Source organism: Struthio camelus, chromosome 4, assembly GCF_040807025.1.
Source record: "Struthio camelus isolate bStrCam1 chromosome 4, bStrCam1.hap1, whole genome shotgun sequence".
Taxonomy (NCBI): domain Eukaryota; kingdom Metazoa; phylum Chordata; class Aves; order Struthioniformes; family Struthionidae; genus Struthio; species Struthio camelus.
The window spans coordinates 49,085,028-49,107,660 of record NC_090945.1 but is presented as its reverse complement, the minus strand read 5'-3'; the positions used below and the strand labels follow the sequence as shown (position 1 = coordinate 49,107,660).

Sequence of the window (22,633 nt, the reverse complement as noted above, 5' to 3'; positions counted from 1 at the left end):
TTAGCGATATCTAATACAGATAATTATATAAACAAAAGTTATCCAATGCATCTGTTTAAAAGGTTGCTTAGATAAATGTTTCCTATCCCCCAATCCTCTAGCCCAAATGAGCGCTGCTGTTCTTCATTTTGACACCACTTGTGAAGATCATCTTTTTGGTTCAGTCAGAATGTCCTTGTACAAGCAAAATTCTAAATGTTTCCCACAAAAGCTGGAGAGAGGCCAAGTCTCCCTGAACTGGCTTGTAAGACATCTTAAATTTTTTTTTATTTGTTAAGCTTACAAGCATTTTGATTGTAACAGCTGAGTTGATCCAAAATATTATTGGTGGAAAATATTGCCAGTGCAACAAATTACAACTGCTTTTAACTCTTTGACTACTGAAAAGAGACTATGATGAGACATGACTATATATTGTATATATATTTGTAGGATGAGCATCACAGCACTTCCTCATTACATTCTGCAATAAGTTTACTTTAAATAAAAGAGAAAGAGTATCCAAGAGATTTCAACTTTTTTTTTTTTTTTTTTTACAACTAATGAAGTCATAAATTCAGATAATTTAACAACTGACAAAAGTATTAGACTTAAAATTTCAATTCTAGCTATTTGTATAACGCCATTCAGCTTTAACTTATATACATAGAAATATAAACATGACATCGGGTATCTGTGTAAAGTTAAGTTTAGTTAACAATTACTCCAATACGCTAGTACAACTGAGGAGTGAGTTGATTTTAAATAATGACAGGGCAGTAAAACTCTCATACTACCAAACATAGGCGTTTTCATTTTAATTTTCCTTGGAAGATCTTTTGCTTGGTGATTTGACTCACAATATTTTAAAAGAAGATATTACAGCATGAATTAATTTTAAGCATTTTAGAGAGATGTCGTTGTATTTAATTTATTATTTACGCTAAACACAGGTAATGATGCAACGTAACATTTATGTTTCAGTATGCTTTCCAATTAGGCAAGAAAGTTCAGTCAGTCATTTCAAAGGAGGTTAAGCTAATAGGACCAAACTACATTTCCTGGACTTACAAACTGTGTATTACATCCAGAGCCTAGCTATGTGAGAAGGCTGTTAAAATCATGGATTACTGCTCAAGTTCTCTCTTAAAACCTATCTATTCTCCTTTCCCCACTGGCATGATATTCACATTCTACACTTTTGAACTTGAGGCTGTTCTACATGGATATAGATCAGGATCCATGTGAGGGAGATATCTTGATAAATTAAGTTGCTAAACTCCTGGTACATCCGAATTGTAGCATAAGAACTCATGGTAAAAGGTATATAAGAATAAACCTTAGCTATTCTTTTAAGAATTCAGGGAATAGAGGATGGATATTCCCTATTAAAGGCAAAGCAATAAAGAAACAAATTAGCAAGCACCCTAGCCAGGGGAACAATAAATACCTCCAGTAAGTCAGACACAGTGCACATGCGGCTGATAATTTAATACCATGAAAGGGATTACAAATCTGCAATGGTACAGTGAAATACGAAGTTCCTAAGAGATTTAGCGCAAGCAACACAAGGTAGCTTTAGCAACTGACAAAAGATAACACAGAGAAAGCACAAATAGTGTCAAAGATTTCATAATACTAAAAGACAAAAGGCAGTACGGAGGCTAAACACGTAGATATTTATCAACACACTGCTCTCAGTACTGATTTAATTTCTACCCTTTCAAGCAGTAGTTTGGCTGTCAGATAGAAAAAAAATTTTGTGAGGACAGGCTATTACCACCCCCTCAAAAAAAAAGAGACAAAAAAAAAGCAGCTGTAAAGTAAAAAAGGGAAGTGCCCAAACTTTATACATTAAAGAAATATAAATCCCTAATCTAATCTATTACAAAGTAGCATGAGAGATAAATCAAGTGTTTCTGATAGTCTTCTGAAGTACTTTAATGCTGATCTCTGTTGAAAAGTTGGAATATTACTGAAATTTGAATTTCACCTAGATTAATATTTTATACTTACATGAGTTGCATCTCAGGCTAGGCTTGAAACAAATGATCTAGAAATAAAATCATAAGATGTCCTAAAAATTATTTGCTACTGCTTGCTTGGTTTCATTAACCGCTTCTGCCCTTTTTCCATAAAAATCATAGATCTTAAAAAAAACAAAAACAAAACAAAGCAGTCTTCCATTCTATCACAGGCAAAAAGAAAGAACTGGAAATAACAATTGAAATTAATTTGGTCAATCAAGTAACCACAGCAAACACATCCAGTACTGGCTTTTACCACAGATAACAATAATTTGACAAATATTCACAAAAAAGGTGTTTGTTGATGGAAATTTTATTTTATTGAGTGATTTTTCATATATGTTTGAAACGACTATTTTCTAAATTCCATAAGTTTCCCTTATATACCCGATCTTTTCGGTGAAAAGAAACAAAAAAGAAAACCAGACTCCCCAGACTTTAACACATTGGTGATAAAGCTTTGCAAGAACAAAGTTATTTAAATGGTATTATCTGCTATTTGTCTTATTCTATATTGCCATTTTTTCCCCACTGAGTGCTAATAAGTGCTTGCTGTTGAAGAGGTTTACATTTAACATCTGTCACTTGTATCCAGAAGTAGAACCTACAGGGAACTGTCAAATAGATTGTTATTCTCCTCTGTAGCACCAGCAAATCTGTCTCACATCATTTACATACAGATAGTTATAGGCATTCATCATTTCATTATGCTGACTGCCTCACTATTCTAATGTATAATGTCTCTTTAATGAGCCTCAAAAAATACAATATTCCTTGATTTATGACTGCTTAACTGAAAAATTATACAGATTGACAAAAACTCATCATAAAGCATTTTCTGGGTTCCCACTACCTTGCACTTTAAATTTAACAATGATTCTCGAGTTAATCTCATGATTTGTTTCTTTGACAAAAGAAATGATTAAATTTTAACACACCAGACTATAGTGCCACTGCTGTTTTAACAAGTATACTTTCAGTTCAATGAGAAAACAATACATAATTTGACAATTAAAATCGATCACTTTTTGTGCAAGAAATAAATGTATTAGACAACCCGTTTCAATATTATTATATGTCGATTACTGTAAGCTTCCTAACTTATCATGTGGAATACCAGTCACAAACCAGTGACTCATAAAAGAGCCTATTCACATGTTTAAGTAAATTGAACTATGCTTTATTGTATGAACCTCAATTATTTCATACACACAAATGTTTACCACTGAAGAAGAGTTTTGCTAAAAACTACCACATACTGAAGCATTACAAACATGCCTAATATGAAAGGTTGAATTCATTCACCTAACTGCACTCAGTGCTCAGCTTCTCCTACATCTCCATGTAGTTATAAAGAATATAGGCATATAACCAGGAGCATCTGTTTTTGACTACCCAAGCTGAAAAGCTTTGAAAAAAGGTGCTCTTTCATCAAAACACTGTAACTAGCCATTAGAAGCAAGAATTTTCACTAAGCAGGGGAAAACAGATGATACCTTGTTTCTGACAGATTTACAATGTAGTTGAATGCTTGCACAATACAAGTTTGTTAGTGCCTACCAAGGTGTTAAGATCTGTCTGAATTTTCTCCCATAACAGACAAATGTACTATTTTATTCCCCTGTGTATTCTCTACCGCCCAGTATAGTTTGACCTTACACTAAAGGCATTCAGTCAGCATATGACTTTATCGCTTCTCCGCTCAGCCACTGATTTTCCATGAAACTTGTAGGAATTTAGCATTTTGACCTTCCCCCCCCTCTTTCAAAATCCCCCCACCCTTCCCCATGTTCAAAAGTAATGACTGCAGATAAAAACAGATAAGCACCAATACGCCCTTACTGCCTGATTATATAAGCCTTGCCTTCTATTTCCAAATAATAAAGCCAGGCTAAAAAGCCTATATTATCCATTTAATGCAGTTAGAAATGTGTAGAGGACTAAGCAACAGATGGCAAGCTGCAATCCCTAGATCTCCCCAAAAAGTCAACTTTAAGCAAAAAGTAATCAAAAGTAACTTATAGTACTACTGCCTATTCAAGAACCATGAAAAAATTCAGTATATGCAGAAATATTGAGATGATAGAAAATAGAGTGCTGAAATGATACTGATCTATTTGACGCTAACAGACTGTCAAATGCCCAATACAACAAAAATTCTCATTTCTGTTAATTGTTGGATCCATATTTCAGTTACCTTGCACTGGCTATTCCAGTTAACCTCAACATTTGAATTTCAGTTATTTCAAGAACTCAGACTTTTAAAAAACACAGGTATATTATGCTCTAATTTAAAGACACTTTCTATTATCCATAAGAATTCGCATGAATACACTTTTCAATCATATGAACAGGAGAGTCCATCAGAAAAACCAATACAAGATTCTTTAACTGAAAAAAAATCAAATCTTGTATTCTTGTTAATAAATGACAAAGCATCAACGGTAGTAAGTTTTTGTGTGTTAAACTCCTAACTATGAATCCAGAAAACTAGTGTGCCAACTCAAATAACAATTACAAATAACTGAACACAGCCAGAGATACACATCTATACATTTGGATACTTGGTAAATTCAAGATATCTCATACCATCCATCCATTCCTTTAAGAAAAACTAGGTTTATATCTTAGCTTTTATCACTCTGATAAAATTCAGTTTTAAAAAAAAATCTTTATTCACCAGTCACTTTACCAATCACAATAGAGTCTCTCTGTCATTCTGACCACCTCAGAATTAATCTGTGTCCCCTGATATAACTGACAGGTACATAAATAAGAATAACCATGGACAATAAGTATCGCTGTGTCTGTTAGCGTCAAAGCCTTGAAGCTGTGCTATCGAATAATAATTTAAGAACTGGAAGACAGTGGAAGAGTTTATGATTGGTTGCTAGTCCTAGTGACACAGAAAAGGGGTAACAGGAACAAAGTAAATACTGCTTCTTCTAGAACACCTTCATTTTGTAATTCTACCTCTTCCTTTTTTTGCCTTCTGACTTTTTAAAGATACATCTCTTCTCAGACTATTGCATATTCATTCAGAACGGATTACATTTAAATAGCACAGGACCAGATGCTTAGGCTTCAGCCTCTCGTATAGAGGGTATAAAAAGTTACCACTTCTGAAAACTGGCCAAGTGTCTGTGAATCTCAGTTTTCCCTTCTCAAACTTATTTTCTTACTGATATTTCCCAAAGTCTTTTCTGAAATTGTTTTAAATCTCCTCACTGTTCTCTTAATATCTTGTGTGCACATAAATAAATAGGAGTGTTTCTCTGGTAGAGTAGTGAATTACTCAGGAACCCAACAACATTTTATAAACGTGCTTCATTATGTTGGAGTCTACTTACAGTAAGCTGGTTCTACGAGTGGATTCAACACTTCAGTCACTGTAGTCTGTATAGAGGAAGAAAATCCAGAGTGTACGCTATTCTTTTGCTTAATTTTCTGTCCTTCTTGAGATACACCTAGGAAATAACCAATAGAGAATAAGTGCAAATACAGAAAATAATATAAACTAAATCATTAGAAATAGGAGATTATGTTGAGCAATAATTTATTGCAAAGTCTGCACCATTTTCCCCTCAATATGTAATTATCACATTACAGAAAATAAAAGTTTAAATTTTGCCCTCATTTATGCCTGTAGTACCCAAGTGATTCCAGAGTTCTTCGATCTCATAGCTGGCAAGTGGAATCAAACAGCTGTTATCGTTATACCTAAACAGCCATCTGGTGGTCTGAGAGGAGAAACATAATGACCACAGAGGGAAATGGTAGAGCTTTCCAAAACAGCATAACTAGGTTTTCCATCAGTATGGAGAACAAGACAAAATTTGTAAAACAAAAAATCATCTTCCTTTTAACAATAGAGTTAATTCTGCTGCAAGGCCCAATAAGAGTTATGAAACAGGAGAAGGTTTCTGTTTCTTTTCCTGGTTCCTATTGATATCTTCAATGGACTTCTACAAAAAAATGACTATAAAAAGTAATAGGAATAATATATTAAGAGAGTTTGTTCACATGGCACAGCATTTCTTACAGGAAACAGTTGCGCTAGACCTTGCTTCAGACCTAAACTAGTACTGACAAATGCTTGTTCAATCTCTCTTTCAATAGCTGAGTGCTTACAAGTTTGGCTCTTTTTCTATAGAAAAAGAACTCTGCTTCATCTAGCTTTAGCAGTTTCAGATAATTCTGCCTTCAAGTCTGTCCCTTGTGCCTCTGCCACAGATTATCAATACTGTACAAGGGTAGGTAGACATCATGCCTCAATTCATAAAATGATTGAGATTTGCCAGAGGATCTCTGCCAGGTCCTTCTAACCCTTCTTGAGCTCTGCTACTACTGATAGGAAGGGAGGGCAAACAGCTGTGTAAGGAAGCAAGAGGTCCAGAAGAGGCTATGCTTTTAACAGTATGGCATAGTGAACACGCTTTCATCGTATTGCTTCCTGAAAGGTTAGAGGTCATTCCCCATCTTGTATTTGTGCATTAATTACTCTTATCTTGGTGCCTGTGCTTGTTTTTACCAAACTAATTGTCTATTATTTTCCATTGCTTCTGTAATTTGCTGTAATTATTTTGAGCTTTAACATTGTCTTCCAATATGACTGCAGCAAGAGTCATCCTTATTATATATCACCCAAATTACCACTGAAATTATGGAACAGTCCTAGACCTGCTACAGACTGTTGTAGAACTCACTCACTTTTTCCCCCCCAGAATGACTGTGAACAAATAATAAATACATATTTTTTCCCCAAACTATTATTGAAATGGATGCCCCTATTTTGGGAAATCTAGAACAGTTACTGGGTCAAACTCTTCAAACAGAGAGGCACAGGAATATTTATCAGATTACTGAGAGCCTTCTACTTGAAGGAAGGATCACAAAAGACAAAAACAGATGATCCTGAGACCAGTCAGACCAGGTGCTTCGTTTCCCCAGGTTCAACTGGGCCAACTCACTGGCAGGTAATTAGGGCAGGTCTCCGTTAACTCAGTGTGTGCATATGTGCACGTAAACACTTCTCCGACACAGCCTATCCCTCCTTTGACCCACTTAACAAAATGAGCTTAATAGCGTCACCGTTTGGTGTTTGTTTCCCCGGCCCATAAATTGGTGGAGGATACGGGCATCGATCTCACTACCTCTCACATAAACTAATGAATTGCACATCCGTGGCAACTAACAATCTTGTTTGCTTTTCACAGAATCACAGAAAGATTGAGGTTTGAAGGGACCTCTGGAGATCATCTAGTCCACCCGCCTTGCTCAAGCAGGGATTTTGTCTCCTATATTCTTTCAGCTTCTCCGCTACTTCTCAGTTTTGCCCTTCTTCCTTCCCAGCGCTTGTTTCTATTTGGCCTATCAGCTTAATTTGTTTTCTTTAATATTGAGATGGAAATTATTGACTGGAACTTTCCTTAGTGCATGCTGTACGTTTCTAAAGTAGTGTTACAAAAACAAACAAACCAACCAGCCCCTCAGTCTGGAAGAGTATGAGAAGTTTAACACAAGAATATAAATCTATAAGTAACACATTGAAGTCTCCCTCAAGTAGTCTTTTGCTTAAGAGGCCTTCGACCTTAGGATAGTAGAGTCTTTGCCACATAGAAACAATGAGAAATATCACTTATCCCTGGTGAGAAAAATACATTAACATCTGTATTTTATTTTAAGCATTACAATAGACTGTTTCATAACACTTTCTTTGTCTTTTCTGTAATACCCTACCCTCAATACATAGTGTCTCTAAAGACAGCAGTTCAGCCCTATAGTCCTACTAATTCCACGATAATAGCATCTCAGATAAACAATTTCTATGAAAATAGTGACATAAAATTATCTGTTCATTCAGGCCTCTTCTTCTGCATATTATTCTTATCTTCCAGCAGTAGATCACTGAGCTTCTGTCTAACATCCTTCATAAAGATCCAAAATAAGTAAACAATGAAAATTCTAACCTAAAAGAAACCTCTTCTGAGTTTGGGCTTTTAAAACTCTCCTTTAAAATTGTCTTTACAATTGCAAAATATTAGCCTGCAAAATAAAATCCTTTACCATTTTCTAGAGCTCTTCCACTGTGAGAAAGCTGAAGAACCATCTCTTGTGGTCCTTCCACACAGGCTGAAATTTTGCCTACTGGCCTCTCTCAGCTCGGCTACGTTTCCCACAAACTGCTCGAGCTAGACTTAACACAAGCTCTAATTCACCTCTCCCTCCTATGCCCTGTTCACGTCTAACCAGCAGCTGCACCTCTCAAACAACTCGGTTCGAGATGAAAAATTCTCTAACAGACCAAAAGAACAGGTCCAGGAGGTATGCAGTATTACTGAAAACGTCCATACTCCTGAAGATACTACCAAATCCCCACACGGAAAAAAAAACTTCTTTACAAAACTCACGGTGATCCCTCGCCCTTCCTTCGCCCCCGGCGTCAGCACGACACCTCCCCTCCCCTCCCGTCCCGCTGTAACCGCCACACGCGGCCACGAGGCATTTTGGCGGGCTCGTAGTCTCGCGAGAAGGGACGGGGGGGGGGGGGGCAGAGGCAGGCGGTCGACGCTCTTGCGGAGTGCCGAAGCAGCACCGTGAGGCGTCGCGCGGCCGCTAACGCGGCCGGCGGGGCGGGGCGGGACGTCGGTCGTGATCGGCGCCGTCAGCTACGGGGTCTGTGCCCCGTCTTCCTTCAGAGCGGCTTCTGACGCGGTCGGAGCCGGCTGCTGCCGGGGAAGGCGGCCCCCCCTCGGTGAGGAGCGGGAGTCGAGACGCGGCCGCTGCTGCCGCCGCAGGGCGCGGAGGGGCCCGCCAGGGCCCGGCGCCCTCCTCTGGGCTGGGCGGGGTCGCTTGGAGGTTGTGTGGGGGCAGCAAAAGGAAGACGAAGGAGTGCGTGGCCCGGTTCCTCTGCGGACAGGCGACCTGGTGAACAAACCCTAGGGAAACGGCTGATGTAGTCTGCCTTCTTTGCCTCAGTTTTCATTGGTAAGGCTTGTCCTCCGACCACCGGGGTCCCTGAGCCTCCTAACAAGGCGTAAAGCAGTTCCCAGAGTAGAGGAAGAAAGAGCTGGGAATCACTTAACCCACCTGGACATGTGTAAGTCCATGGGACCACATGAGAGGCAGTCAAGAGTGCTGAAGGACCTGGCCAATGTCAATGCGAGGTGGCTGAACCTTTCCTCCCTGAAAGCTCATGGCAAATAGAGGAGGTTCCTGATGACTGGAAAAGGCAGACATCACCCTCATCTTCAAGAAGGAAGATCCAAGGAACTAGCCTGTCAGCCTCATCTCAGTGCCGGGGAAGGTTATGGAGCAAACCCTCTTAAGACTCTTTTTAAATATATGAGAGACAAGGCAACTGGGAGCAGCAGCACAGGTTTACCAAGGGCATTTTCTGCTTGACTAACCTCATTGCTTTTTCTGATGAACTGAATCAATGAAGGGCAGTGGATGTTATGTATCTTCATTTTACCAAGGCCTTTGGCACGGTCTTCCTTAGTCTCCTTACCACCAAATTGGTAAGATACGGACAGGAGAAGTGGGTGAAAAGGTGGATGGAAAATTTGCTGTACTGTTGGGCTCAAAGAGTTGCAATCAGTGGTGAAAAGTCCAGCTGGTGGCCAGTAACTAGTGCAGTCCCTCAGGAATCAGAAAATCAATACTATTTAAAGTTGTCCTTAACTACCTAGATGATATGACAGAGTGCGCTCTCAGCAAGTTTGCAGATGACACCAAATTGAGGGGAGCAAACTGGATTGCAGGGCTCCTATTTAGAGGGACCAGAACAGGCTGAAGAAATGGTGTGACTGGAACCTCATGCAGTTTAACAAGAGCAAGTGCAAAGTTCTTCATCTGCCGTGGAATAACCCCAAGCAGCAAGGACAAAAGGCTGGAGGCCGACGGTTTGGGAAGGAGCCCTGCGGAAAAAGATCAGGGCAACCTAGTGCACAAGAAGCTGAACGTAAGTCAGCAGTGTGCCCTTGCAGTGAGGAAGGCCAACTGCATCTGCAGCTGTTTTAGTAAGTAGCCACCAGGTCCAGGGAAGTCATCTTTTCCTTCTCTTTGGCACTTGTAAAACCAAATCTGGAGTATTATGTGCAGTTTTGGGCTCCCTGAAGAAGAAGCTTATTGACATACTGCAGTGAGTTCAGCAGAAGGCCACCAAAATGGTCAGGGGACTGGAAAACATGGCATACAAGGACAGACTGACAGACCTGGGCCTGCTCAGCTTGGAGGAGAGAAGGCCAAGGAAATCTCTGATTGCTGTTTACAACTGTCTGACTGGAGAGAAGATGGAGCTAGACTTCTATCAGAGGTGCATGGTGATAAGAAAAGAGGTAACATACATAAGTTAAAACGTGAGAAATTCTGGATTAGATACTAGGAAAAAATATATATATGAGGGTGGTTAACTACCACAACTGTAACCCAGGGGGGTTGTGGAATCTCCATCCTTGGGGATGTTGCAAGACTTGACTGGACAGGGCCTTGAGCAACATGATGAGATCCTCCTGTTTTGACCTGGAGGTTGGACTAGATGGCCTCTGGAAGGCCCTTCCAACCTAAATTATAATTCTATGATAAAAGCTAAATTTATAGTAAGTGCATATTTAGAGAGTTTTTGAAAATGTGAAATAAAAAAAAAGAAATGGCATAACCTATACTACTTGCATATAGATATTTATATAATTTAAGTATATAATGCTTAACTCCTCAGGTATCGGTATCTGTAATACACGCATGCAGTGTATAGATGAATGGGGTTTTGGAAAAAGTGGATGCAAAGCATAACAAAAGAAGAAAAGTAGTGTCATTTTGAAGTTTGAGAATTGTTGCTCTACATTGCCTAGCACAAGGCTAAACAATTTATTTAGATTTCTTAGAAATATCTACTTTGATGCTCTCTAACAATTTATTGAATACATGGAATACATGATTTCATTTTCTATAAATAGAAATAGAGTTCTTTTGTACAATATATGTTATAGAAAACATCTTTTTTGGCCTTTGTAGAAAAATGATGTCCAATTACTATCTTAAAAATATGAAGCTTATTCCTGACAGGAATCCTGAGAAGATGACAGATAAGAATTAAACTCACAAAATTGGCGTATTAATATGAAAAGTAGCACACATGCTTGCTATTTCAAAATACCAACTACTTCCTTTATTAAGATTCTAATCTCTAGTCTTTATTGCTGCATAATCGAATGGCACATTTTCTGAAACTGTGGCTTTGATAGCATGAAGCTTTAAAGACTTGACCATCTGAAATTGCCAAAATGGAGGGAAAAAACTGCAGCAGAATTGATACTTAAACTATTAATATGTTAAGCTCAGTCTATGGAAGCCCACATATCTCACTTGAATACTATGAAAATATTACATAGGTAATTCTTTAAACAACATATAAGCTGTGAGTTATAATGAGGCTATAAAAGCTTCATGATGCAATTCACGCTGCCTGGGAATAAAGAGTTAGAGCAATAGCAATTTGATCAATATCTTACTATAAGCATGATATGAAAAATGAGCATACCAAAAAGGCTTGCTACCTAACACCCAGAGAAGTCTGAACAACGCTTACTTGTAAACACTTAGAGCTTACTAAAACTAAAAATACCTTTCTCTAAATTGATTGGTTAAAATGAGAAAAGGAGGAGAGTTTCTCGTCACTGTTTTCCCTTGTAACTGTAGCTTTTTAATAAAATTTAGATGCCACTGGAAGACGGTGATCCCAAAACAGTCCATCCACTGTGGACAGCACATTTCAGGTAAGGTACACTTGAGTTGGCTACTGCACCTATAATATGGATTAAAATGAAATGAAAATTTATTTTAAAAAAGCAAACTGTTGAGTTCTTGATTATTGGAAATGTAATTACAAAAGAAAAGCATGAAGTTAGAAAACAGAAGTGTCAAATATGCCTGGATCTAATACCATCTTCAAAGTATGACATAAGATTTTGCTTTAACTGTACTATAAAATTTGTTTTGATTTTTACCATATGTAGTCTTTAATGTTCAAGTAACTCCACGGAAGTTCATTAAAAGGAAAAATTATCCCTTAATATGTAGGGAAAAAAGAAGTGCAGCAAGTGACTACAGGCACAGGATTTATAGTTAGGTACAGGTGTGTGTAGAAACTGGTCAAATGTGTAGCTTTCATGTTTTAATGTTCATTATTTTGTGTGAACTTAATGTAATTTGTACTTTCAGTCTACTGATTATAACTGAATTGTGCAACCACTTTAGCACAATAATACTGGCTGTAACTAAGCCTTCACTAACTTTTTCTCTAAAGATTTTTTGGGTGAATTAATTAGAGACAAGATAAATATAAAAAATCTGATCTCACTAGAGCTACAATTATTTTATCTTTATTACCCAAGACCTTCATATGTGAGCAATAATACATCATGATTTAGTCCATCGAGAGTGACAGGCCACTATTTGTGCTTTGACAGGATGTCACTTGTAGGTATGCTAACTGTTTAATGTCTCTTAGAAGTCTCTTACGGCCTTCACTAACTCATAAAATTAAACTTCGTTGTCCTCTTGCAAGAGGACTGATGACAAAAAGTAATCTTTTTATTATAAGAGAGAAAATGTCTAATGATAGCTTCTTTAGTAAAACATTTTTCTTCAGTGATTTAATTTATAAGGTTTCATCTTGCATGAATTATATTCAGTGCTTCAAAGCACATGGTAACCTTTCAGTATTGCAGTGGTCCTCTTTTGGTATACTGTATAAACCCTCAGAAATGACATCGTCAAACTGTCAAGGATCTACTTGATGCATGTCAAAGCCCTGCTATTCAGAACTAGTGAACCCAAACACCTCAGCAGTAAACAAACATAGCAAATTTTTACTCTGTACCTTTCCTATAATGTATCCATGTGTGGCTGCCTCAGCAAAATAGTAATAGCTCTTGGCAAAGAGCATTCATCTTGGCTGAAAAGCTGTCAGCAGCAACATGGTGGATGTCAATTAGAATAAAGTATGAGATGCAAACACATTTGCCAATTACATGCATTAGACCTCGTAATGACTGATGTCACAAATGTAGTTTGGTGATAAATTATCTTAAGGACAGTAATTATATTTTTCCATCAGTTGAATGTATCCATTTTGAAGTTACAAAATGAATCTGCAGAAAAAGTCTCCCTTTAGGTAACAGGAACTACATGAGTGGGGGGGGGGGTGGGGGGAGAGGGGGCAGGGTTGCTTGCCTGTTGTTTTTTTCCAACTAGACCCACCTTGGACTTATAAGAAAAATATAAATTACTAATTTTTTTGATTATATATGTTTGTAAGAAAAATTAATGTATGTAGCGCTTTTATAAAGCAAACATACATGAGGACTTCTGGGAGAATTTTGAAGTGGGGTGAAGAGATTTAGGCAACTTAGTTTGGAGAATAAGTAAGTATTCTAAAGCAGAGATTAGCAGAAAGAATTACATGAATCCAAATAAGGAAGAAATTGACTGAAACGTTTCAGATAGGGGAGGATGGCATCAAATGTAGTGTAAGAAGAAATGCGAGCAGTGATGAAGACATTAACAAGTGCATACAGAGATCCAGTATCCAATATTGGCAATTTTTAGATTAATATTGAATATTTTCCTAAATGTTCAGGCTCAAATGCTAATATAATGCCTTATTCTAACAAAACTCACCAAGATTCTGTAGCATCTATTATATAGATGTTCATAACTATACTTTTTGGCCTACATTTATTAAAAAAAGAAGTACCATGCAATAAAAGTTGAGAAGGCTGTGAAGGGGTATCCCACATGAGTATCAGAAGCATGAAGCACTTGAAGCAAGGATGAAACATATACTTCTTGCCCTGCAGCCAACAGAATTGGTATCATTACACGTGACAGAGTTACCAGTCACAGGGAAGCAAAACAAGACTGTGAAAGAACCCAATTCCTTCCCTACTATACTGCTTACGGATAAACAGGGTAGGCAACTGCTTTTCACACTCAGACCTTCTGCCTTTTCATTAATCTGAGCATTCCCCAAAATTAAAAAAATTACTTCCTTGTACTGGCAGCAGAGAACACCCTTAGAGGATGCGTGGAAGCACGTTGGCAAAGTAAGCAAAGCAGAAGAGGAGTAGAGCATACAAAGTAGCCAAGAAGGACACTAATCTGGGTAACTTATCTTGAGGGATCTTACCCATAAATTTTCCTTGGGGATGTCTTTGACGTGGCTGAGAATTCCCACTGTGTGGCTGCAGCAAATTAGCTAAATCTTCCTTTTACCCAGTTTTGCTCTTGAGGATCAGGGTTGCTAACGCTGAATCAAAAATTATTTTCCACATCCATCTTTCTCTTTCATATACACATACACACATATGCATTCATCCACACATGCACACACAGGATTAGACAGGACAGCAATGGCAATGTCTAGCAATCATATAGAGCAGCAAGCCATCAAATGGCAGCAGAGACTTCCACTGCTGGGGAGACAGTGGGACACTGTTTAAGAAATTACAGCAGTTCCTGAGGGTAGTAAGGGATATAAAGTTTGAGCCAATGCCACCTGAAGTTAGGTAGCAGCAGTTCAAAGACAGGGAAATGCCAGCTGTGGTTGCCTGATGATATGGCAAGGATATTCTGCCAGTATTTTGTTTAAGGGAAGAAGGCCTTTTCTATCCAGCCTAACTGAGAATAAGCTGAGCAGTGAACTTACTGAAAGCAGCCATTCTTCAAGCCACCCAGAAACGGGACCCCAGTATCAAGTGCAAATTGGGAGACAAGTTCATTGATATTTGGATTATCAAGTGTATTATGTCCACAGGAAGAAAGCTGAATTTTAACTTAATTTCTACCCTACACTTAAGTTTGCTTTCAGTGGTATAGCAGAGAAGACGTACCGCAGGATTTTCTTATCACCCACTGAATTCATTTATAGCTCAACCATATCTCATGTAAGGCTTATGCTGGTTGACTACATATCATTGGTAAAAGTTCATGATAAGATGCAGACAGATGTTGGCTTTATAATAATACACAGGATTGGTTGCGTCATAATACAAAAGTAGTGTGATTAGCCACAATTCAAAAATAGTAAAATAGCTTTTTATAAAAAAACAGTAAAATAGCTTTTTATAAATTAAAGAGAGCTCTCCTAAGTTACAGAATATCATTTTAGTAAAGGTGCAGTTATAACATGCAGAGACAGATGCTAAATAAGGCCATTTTAAGGATAATGTAGTCCATCTATCAAATATGGCAGGAATGTGACCTTTGAAACGGGAAATAAATATATATGTACACACATACCCTAAGCACAGGGTTTTGAGTGTGACAGTGATAACTGCTGCCACAGTGACTGAAATCTACAGATGTACAGATCAATTCCCAGCAAAAAATTGGACTAATAAATTCACTGTTGATCTGTATCCCAATAGAGAAAGGAAATCTCTGCCTTTACCAAAAAAATCTTATTCCTACACATATAAAAAAGGGAATAGAATGAAAATTGAACTGAGTTAGGCCTAGAAGACTTAAATAACAGGTTAAACACAGATGAGGCAAAAAGCATATAGTGTGTGTATTAACACCATCAATAATCTACATTTTAGAGTAGTAGAATTTGGGAATCTGAATCCCCAATATCATCAAAGGAGAGAAAAAGTGCTTTTAAAAGACATTAGTTTAGGACACTTTAAATAGGTGACTAAAGTTGAGGCAATGCGATTAGACCTCATTGCTCCCTTTTTATCTGCTGTCCCTTTACTTGCATATTCTGGTCAGACTATTTTAACAGCAGGGAAACTCTTGCATCAGAACAAATGCAATTTTATAGCTCAGGAGCTGATGATTAGTTAACAAAAAATACATAGGTAGTTTCAAAAAATAACTAGAAAATTAGAATGGGATTCAGAAAATCAGAGGTGGAAAAAAAAATTCTCTTTTGATTTAATAGATCTATGTTAGTTCAGGAAGCAAAACTAGAGACAAACAAGAATAAATTGGATGTCACTGCTCAGTAAAAGCTAACTAAAATAAATGCACGGAGTAAACTTTTGGGATTAGCACTATCATTTGAATAAATCCAAATGAAAGAGCGTAGATTGCATGATAAAGCGTAGATACAGGAAAAAAGCTTATTTGCAAAATCGTAAGGAAATAAACTTTTATAAATAATATAGACTTAAATTTTCACACAGCTCCTGCCTTTATTCCAATTATCCCAGATTATTTTACCCCACACCAGATCTGTCTGCCTCACTCCTTTATCTCTGACATTGCCTTACAGATATTTAGTTGTTAGCTTAAGTACACAGTGATGAAACTGAACTCTTTATCACAATTTTTTACCTTTCAACAGTTACAAGTAAATTTTTTTCTTGATTATTTTTGACAAAATATTTCTTCTTACTATCAGATTCTTGATCCAGCAATCATCTTTTACTCAGACCTCTACCTAGGCATCTGTGTTCAAAAAGCCAGCCAAATCTTACCAATTGTGTCCAATACAAGTTCTCATTATTTTGCATTTTGATTGTTGCAATATCCTTTTCCCTAACATTGGTAATTGCAAACCTACCTGTTAAGCTTCATGTCATCATGAGTTTCCCTAATTACACCACAATCTAGTGATCTAACAGAGCTCTCCACGGCCTGCCTTCACCCTACACAATATTCCCAATGGGTATGGCTAATGTTTCTAATCAGATAGGGATATGTTAACTTTTCAAGCTAGAATATTTGGATCTGCTTTCATGTTGATTAGCATGTTTAGTAGAAACTCCTGGTAGATATGCAGAAAGCTACATCAGAGTAATTCAAAACATTCCTTTCACATGATGGTGCCTGCAAAAAAAAAAAAACCACAAAAACAAACAAAAAGCCTTCAAAATAATTAACTTAGCACTATAAGATCACTTCCTAAAATCCTGAACCATTATAACCTAATCTTTTCCTCTATTCGCTCATGGATGTCTGTTGTATTACCTTGTCACCTAAAGACATTATACTTGTATACACAGATATACATATGTAATTTTTATAATGCCTATATACTGAAAGTAGTAGATATGTAAAGTAGCTTTATAGCCGAAGATCAAAATATCAAGACATGTAAAAGTTATAAGTGACACAGAATGCATGTCTCATGGAGTCTCACAGATGGAAAAAAAGGAATCATAAATATATTAAAGTGAATGTTTCATAATGAATTACAATATTTGTGATTTATAAATCCTTGCTTATGCATATCTAGTCACACCTGATTTTTTCATTTTTTCTTATAAAAAGGCTCGATTTGGTTTTCAAAATCTAAAAACTGTATGTATATATGCTGCTAATTACAAAGCTTCCATTGACTGCAGTGCAGTGAAATTTCACTTTATATACTTAAATCAATAATTAGACACTATACTTTCTTTGTGCTTCAAAGCATGGAAAAATTATTATTAAAAAATCTAGTTTTTCCACATTTTTAAAAGGTTTCCAGATAGCACTGTGTTTAGGTAAATAGCAAGATGTTGTATTAGCTTTTTTAGTATTTGATCCTTAATCAATTGAACATTCTCTGCAGTTCCCCTAGTTCTTCCATGTTATTTTATAAGTGGGTGACCATGTGACCATGAATGCACGTGTTATTCCATACTTGGAATATGTAGTTGATGATGTTCTTAATTTCATTCTCTACTTTATGGATCATAATTTTATATTTGCCTAACTACCTTAAGTACCTTAAGTTACTGTTTTCACAAAGACTGTAAGGTACTTTCCTAAGAATCAACATCTTTAAAGTCTCTCATTAAGTATATGAAATTATAATTGTTTTTCCCCAAACTGACCTACTGTCTTTGATTTTTTGGAATTTCAATTGCTCTTTTATCACACATTCACTTGGAATCCTCAGATCCTTCTGTAATTCATTTTTTCAGATTTTCTATATTAACATGACCCTTCATAGCAAGTACATGACAATTACTAAACTAATTTCTAATTTAAATAAGTTTAATGTGCAAAATATTAATAATATGCTGATTCATAATAGCAATTGTTTTCATCATAGTGACAAAGTAGCAGCAATGAATAAAATTTCATTTAATTTCATTTCTACAGCAGTGTCAAAGTTGGGAATTAAGAAAAGAAATTGATATTTTTGAGGGAAGTATTCTTAGAAAGGCTGGCAACATGCCTTTCCTCAACTTCTTTTTGGCAACAATGGTTAGTTTCTGAATCCAACTCATAAAGACATGCTATTCACCTTAACAAAGAGAGCAGAAGAAAAGAATACCTCCTCCTCATACTGTGGAAAGAAAGTAGAGGTCTTACCTCCACAGGCCCCTGTGCACATTATTATGTTTATCTTAGCTTGAGAACAGTAATTCCCTCTTTAGTTTCCAATTTCAACCAAATTTATATTTATACATTTTTGATAGGGATAGAAGGAGAGTGCTGCTTCCCTTCTTTTCATCTTTGGAAATAGCTGTAAGGAAGCTAACATTTATTTCCTTGGTGGACAAATAAGTCACACAAGTAAAGATAATTTTTTAATGTTGCCCAACGTAGAATGTAATCAAGTCAAGGTTACTCTTAATGCTAACTGACATTTCACTGAATTCAATTCAGTAATGTGAGATTTTATGGACCAGTACATTAAAACAAGGTAGAATGCTTCAGTACTCCTGCACTTGAAGTGAGAGACCCAGGAACATTTTCTTCAAGCTGGAAAGGAGAGAGAGAGGACTAGAGGAAGAGCTAGGAAGCAATGGAATTAGCAGCCTTCTGTGACTGGATTAACATCTAAATAGGTGTGTCTAGCCATCTGTATGTAAAATCCTTTATCCCAACTCTACTTAAAATGCAGCTTTTATTCACTAAGTCTTATTTTGTCATTCGCAAAATGAACTTTATGTGAACTATTTCTCACTGACTTGCCTATGCTGCTTCAAAGAAATCAATCAGTAATAATCTGATTTTCTTCTAATTATTGTTATATTTCTCCATGTATATTGCTTCTTTCTGCTGAGAATATCTGAAAGAAAGTTTTTATTAAAACATTTGGCCAAGTGCCAAAACACACTGCTGTGTTTGTATTGACATAACCTCCTTGAATTCTCTTGCATAAACTGAATCTAGAGGATAAAGTAAAGAAAGATAATATAGCTGATGTTCTATTCCTAAGTAAAGAGAATATATCTTGTGTTCTGTTCCTAAGTGGTAAGTAACATTCCTCCTTATACACATACTATCAAGTCTCGTTTAGCTTTGAAAATGGTAGTACTCAGTGGTAGGGGTACTACTAATGGTAGTACCTCAGTGTGCATGTATAACCCTTAGATAATATGTGGTTGAAATACACAAAACTAAAATTTATCTCTTTGAAAAAAAAGAAGGATAATATTGTATCTGTACTATCATCAATGGGAATGGGAAGACGACAGCTAGGACTTGATCCCAAAATCTAGAATTCAATTGCTGGAAAAAACCACAACCTATTAATTCTGCTCAGAGATGAAGCTGTGTTGTAACAAGAGAAAAAGGAGATCCTATGATGAGAAACTAAAAGATCCTGGTTAGGAAATAATATGGTGAAAAGAGGAGAAGAGAAGAAAGGCTCATTAATGGATGTGGGTTTATTTATACATGCAGTGGAGCTTGATGGAGAGACACCTACCCTTTGGATATCCAAGCTAGCTCCAGAACTGAAAGAAAAATACTCGTGTCAGGCACTCTATTTAAGCTAATAAAACCTTTTGAGGTTGAACCACATTATAGAGCCAAACCGATGCCTTTGTGCAATGCTGTACCTCATCACAGGAGTTCTTCTATGATTTAGGGCATTACTAATTCAGGGACACCCAGTCCTTCTTCTGTTGTGTTTTACACGTTCTGTAGGTTCCAAAGTCACGTACACCACACTGTGTGGGTGGGAAGATCAATTTTAGCCACTCTTAGAATTCCGTTATCATTCTTTTTCAAAATGCCATTAAGACACAGTCTGTAGATAGCTATAAAAATGAGAAATCTGAAAATGACTATGTGTTATGTCTTGAAGCTATGCTAAAATTCATTAAAATTATTCAATAAAGTGTGGAGGTAATCATTAGTTTCAGGTGTGATATATTAGTGCAATGCTCTGTCACCACAAGAATCTTTGTTCTTTTTATAATCTATCCCTATAAAGTTTTTATATTAGCTACAAAAGTAGTTATCTCAGTGACAGAAGTTAGAATTGTCTTTAATAGAGAATCTTTGCCTTTCAGATATACTTGCCAAATCAGGATTATGCAGAGAACATATGTACCTTGAGCTGTGTATTGCTATATGAAAAGTTTGAGTCAGCACAATCACTCTACAACTAAAAATAAATATATTTTTGCAATTAGTGTTTCGACAATGAGAAAGTCTATCTTTACTCAAGGCATCACATTCTTGTCTAAAATGTTATCATTTTTTCACTCAGAAGCTCACACTCTTGATTTTAGTTTAGGAAGAGTGTTCTTGTATACACACTGGAAAGCAAACAGAAATCCCGTAAGAGTTTTGGAAATATAAAATAGAAACAGCCCAAATTCATTTCCAGGTAACACTTTCTGAAATAACTGAGAGTTCCATACATTTTTTTTCTTCTTCTTCTGTTTTCACCAAGAAGTAGAAGTTTTCCAAGTTCAATTAGTTCTACGTTAGAGAATTAACTGGCTTATATATAGAAAGTCTATAAGTACACTGATTGTGGAAGTACTTCAGCAGAGACTATTTTCAGAGTAGTCCTTTTCTGAAGGCCCAGATAACTCTGAATACCTTAGGGGGAAAGAAAAGAATAGGTCTTAATACCAAATAACCCAAACTTAGTTCCCAAAGGAAGAAGAAATAGTCTAATGGACCAAAATTTAACCATTGGATTTTACTAACATGGTTCTCAAGTGTGGTTGGATTAACCTATTCAAGCATCTCATATATTGGTCAACAGAGGTACTTATTATAATTCCTAAGTGATAAAGTAGCTATATTTATTTTAGGGAGGTAATCTACATGAAAAGTAACAATAGACATTTACTACTGTATTATTTTACCAACAGTGATTTCCAGATGGGCTCATTTTTTAAAGAAAGAACATCAATACTTAAATAGGGACGTTATTTAGTATAAAATAAAAGCTAAAATTCTAAATGGATTTTATCACAGCATATGAAAGACAAGCATGTATTTGCCAGCACTCAAAAGAATATTTAAAAAAAAATGTCTTCACCTTACCCATCTTTTCTGGGATACTGTTTTCCCTTTAAATTATTTAAAGTGCTTGTATTAGGACATACAGCTGCACAGCAGATGCAGAGGAGAAGCCAACTTGCTGATATTGGCATTTCCCACAAACTGACCATGTCAGTTCAGTGTTAAATTGGTCTGTTTTGTGTTAAAATCAGACACTGATGCAAAATCTATTGAAAATTAGTGGAGGAAAAGTTTAAACTACTCACACATTCGAAGGCTGACTGAACTGCTGAGAATAACTGACTATAAAGCTGAGAATTATTATAGATTGTTCTATTAATTGTTCTGGGTGCAAATATGATTAAGAAAGCAAACAGAATACTAGAATGCATAAAGAACGAGATGGACAGCAGATGTTACAGTGTCACACTGTGGATCACTGGATCACGGGTATGGCCCTCTCTGTATTCTAATACACAATACTTGGCACCTCCAGTCAAGTATTCCAGTGTTAGAAAGTCCAGAGAGGAAAAACAAGAAGTTTGTCTATACAGGCAGATGCAAATAGACTGAAGTTTGTTCTTTCCCTGTTAGGTAGATATAAGACTGACCCATATAGTTCTGTGTTTCTAAACTGTGGGTAGATTGATACTGCTATAGGTAGTTTGAGGCAAGGGAATATTCAACGGAAGGATTTCACATTACCATGGATAATAAAAACATCCAGTCTTTAAAGTTTAGAGAAAACCGTGAAATTCTTATAACTGATTTTGACATCAGATCGAAATTTGAGGCAACCTTATACTTAATAGCAAAGATACCCACCAAAAGATATCCAAGTAATGGGCGGTTGGTGTAAGTCTCGTGTTACACCAAGCATACGTTCAGTCAGGTTATTAAGAAACGTAAGAATCAATTCTTTCTTCTCTTGCTGTTTGATCCTACAGAATATCTTGATGGGGAAAAGAAAAGACTTAATCTGTAATTTAGAGAGTGATTAAATGTTTTGTTTTTTTTAAAAAAGGTCAATGTCTAAGTGTCCTATTAATCTACATTAATAGAAAGGGTAGGCACAGATCTATGTGATTCCAGGGTGTATATAGCATCTACTAAATGGACTCTTCTGCTTGTGAACCTAAACTAGCTTTGTTTCTACTCATGTGGTATCTTGAATAATAATATTGTACTTTCCTCTCACCACAGTGAGGTTTTCCAGGTGTGAGAAGAAATGTTTTTTTCCTCTGTCACTTTGAGCCGTGCATGTAGGAATACTTTAAGTTCTGGCACTTAATCATTCAGAAAGAGTTGGGGAGAGAAGGAGTAGTCTGAGACGACTAGCATTATCCGCTCTCTGCATTCGTTCTCTCAAGCATCTCGGATACCTTTCCTGTGATTTGGGAACTGAAAGAACCGATTTTCAAAATGTATAC

The 22,633-nt window shown here is 36.7% G+C and overlaps 2 protein-coding genes across 2 annotated transcripts in view; both read right to left on the bottom strand.

The window, feature by feature from the left end:
- TENM3 (teneurin transmembrane protein 3) overlaps positions 1 to 8,460 on the bottom strand; it is a 1,330,030-nt gene extending 1,321,570 nt beyond the window's left edge. Inside the window, exons 1-2 of the mRNA XM_068942557.1 lie at positions 8,417 to 8,460; positions 5,357 to 5,473 (exon numbers count right to left, since the gene is read on the bottom strand). The gene's annotated coding sequence lies outside the window, so the exon portion shown is untranslated. The remainder of the gene's footprint in view (positions 1 to 5,356; positions 5,474 to 8,416) is intronic.
- A 240-nt stretch (positions 8,461 to 8,700) lies between these two features.
- LOC138067088 (POLG alternative reading frame-like) overlaps positions 8,701 to 22,633 on the bottom strand; it is a 52,466-nt gene continuing 38,533 nt past the window's right edge. The window contains exon 2 of the mRNA XM_068941053.1: positions 8,701 to 9,032. Within this exon, the coding sequence (XP_068797154.1) occupies positions 8,701 to 9,032 (332 nt within the window). The remainder of the gene's footprint in view (positions 9,033 to 22,633) is intronic.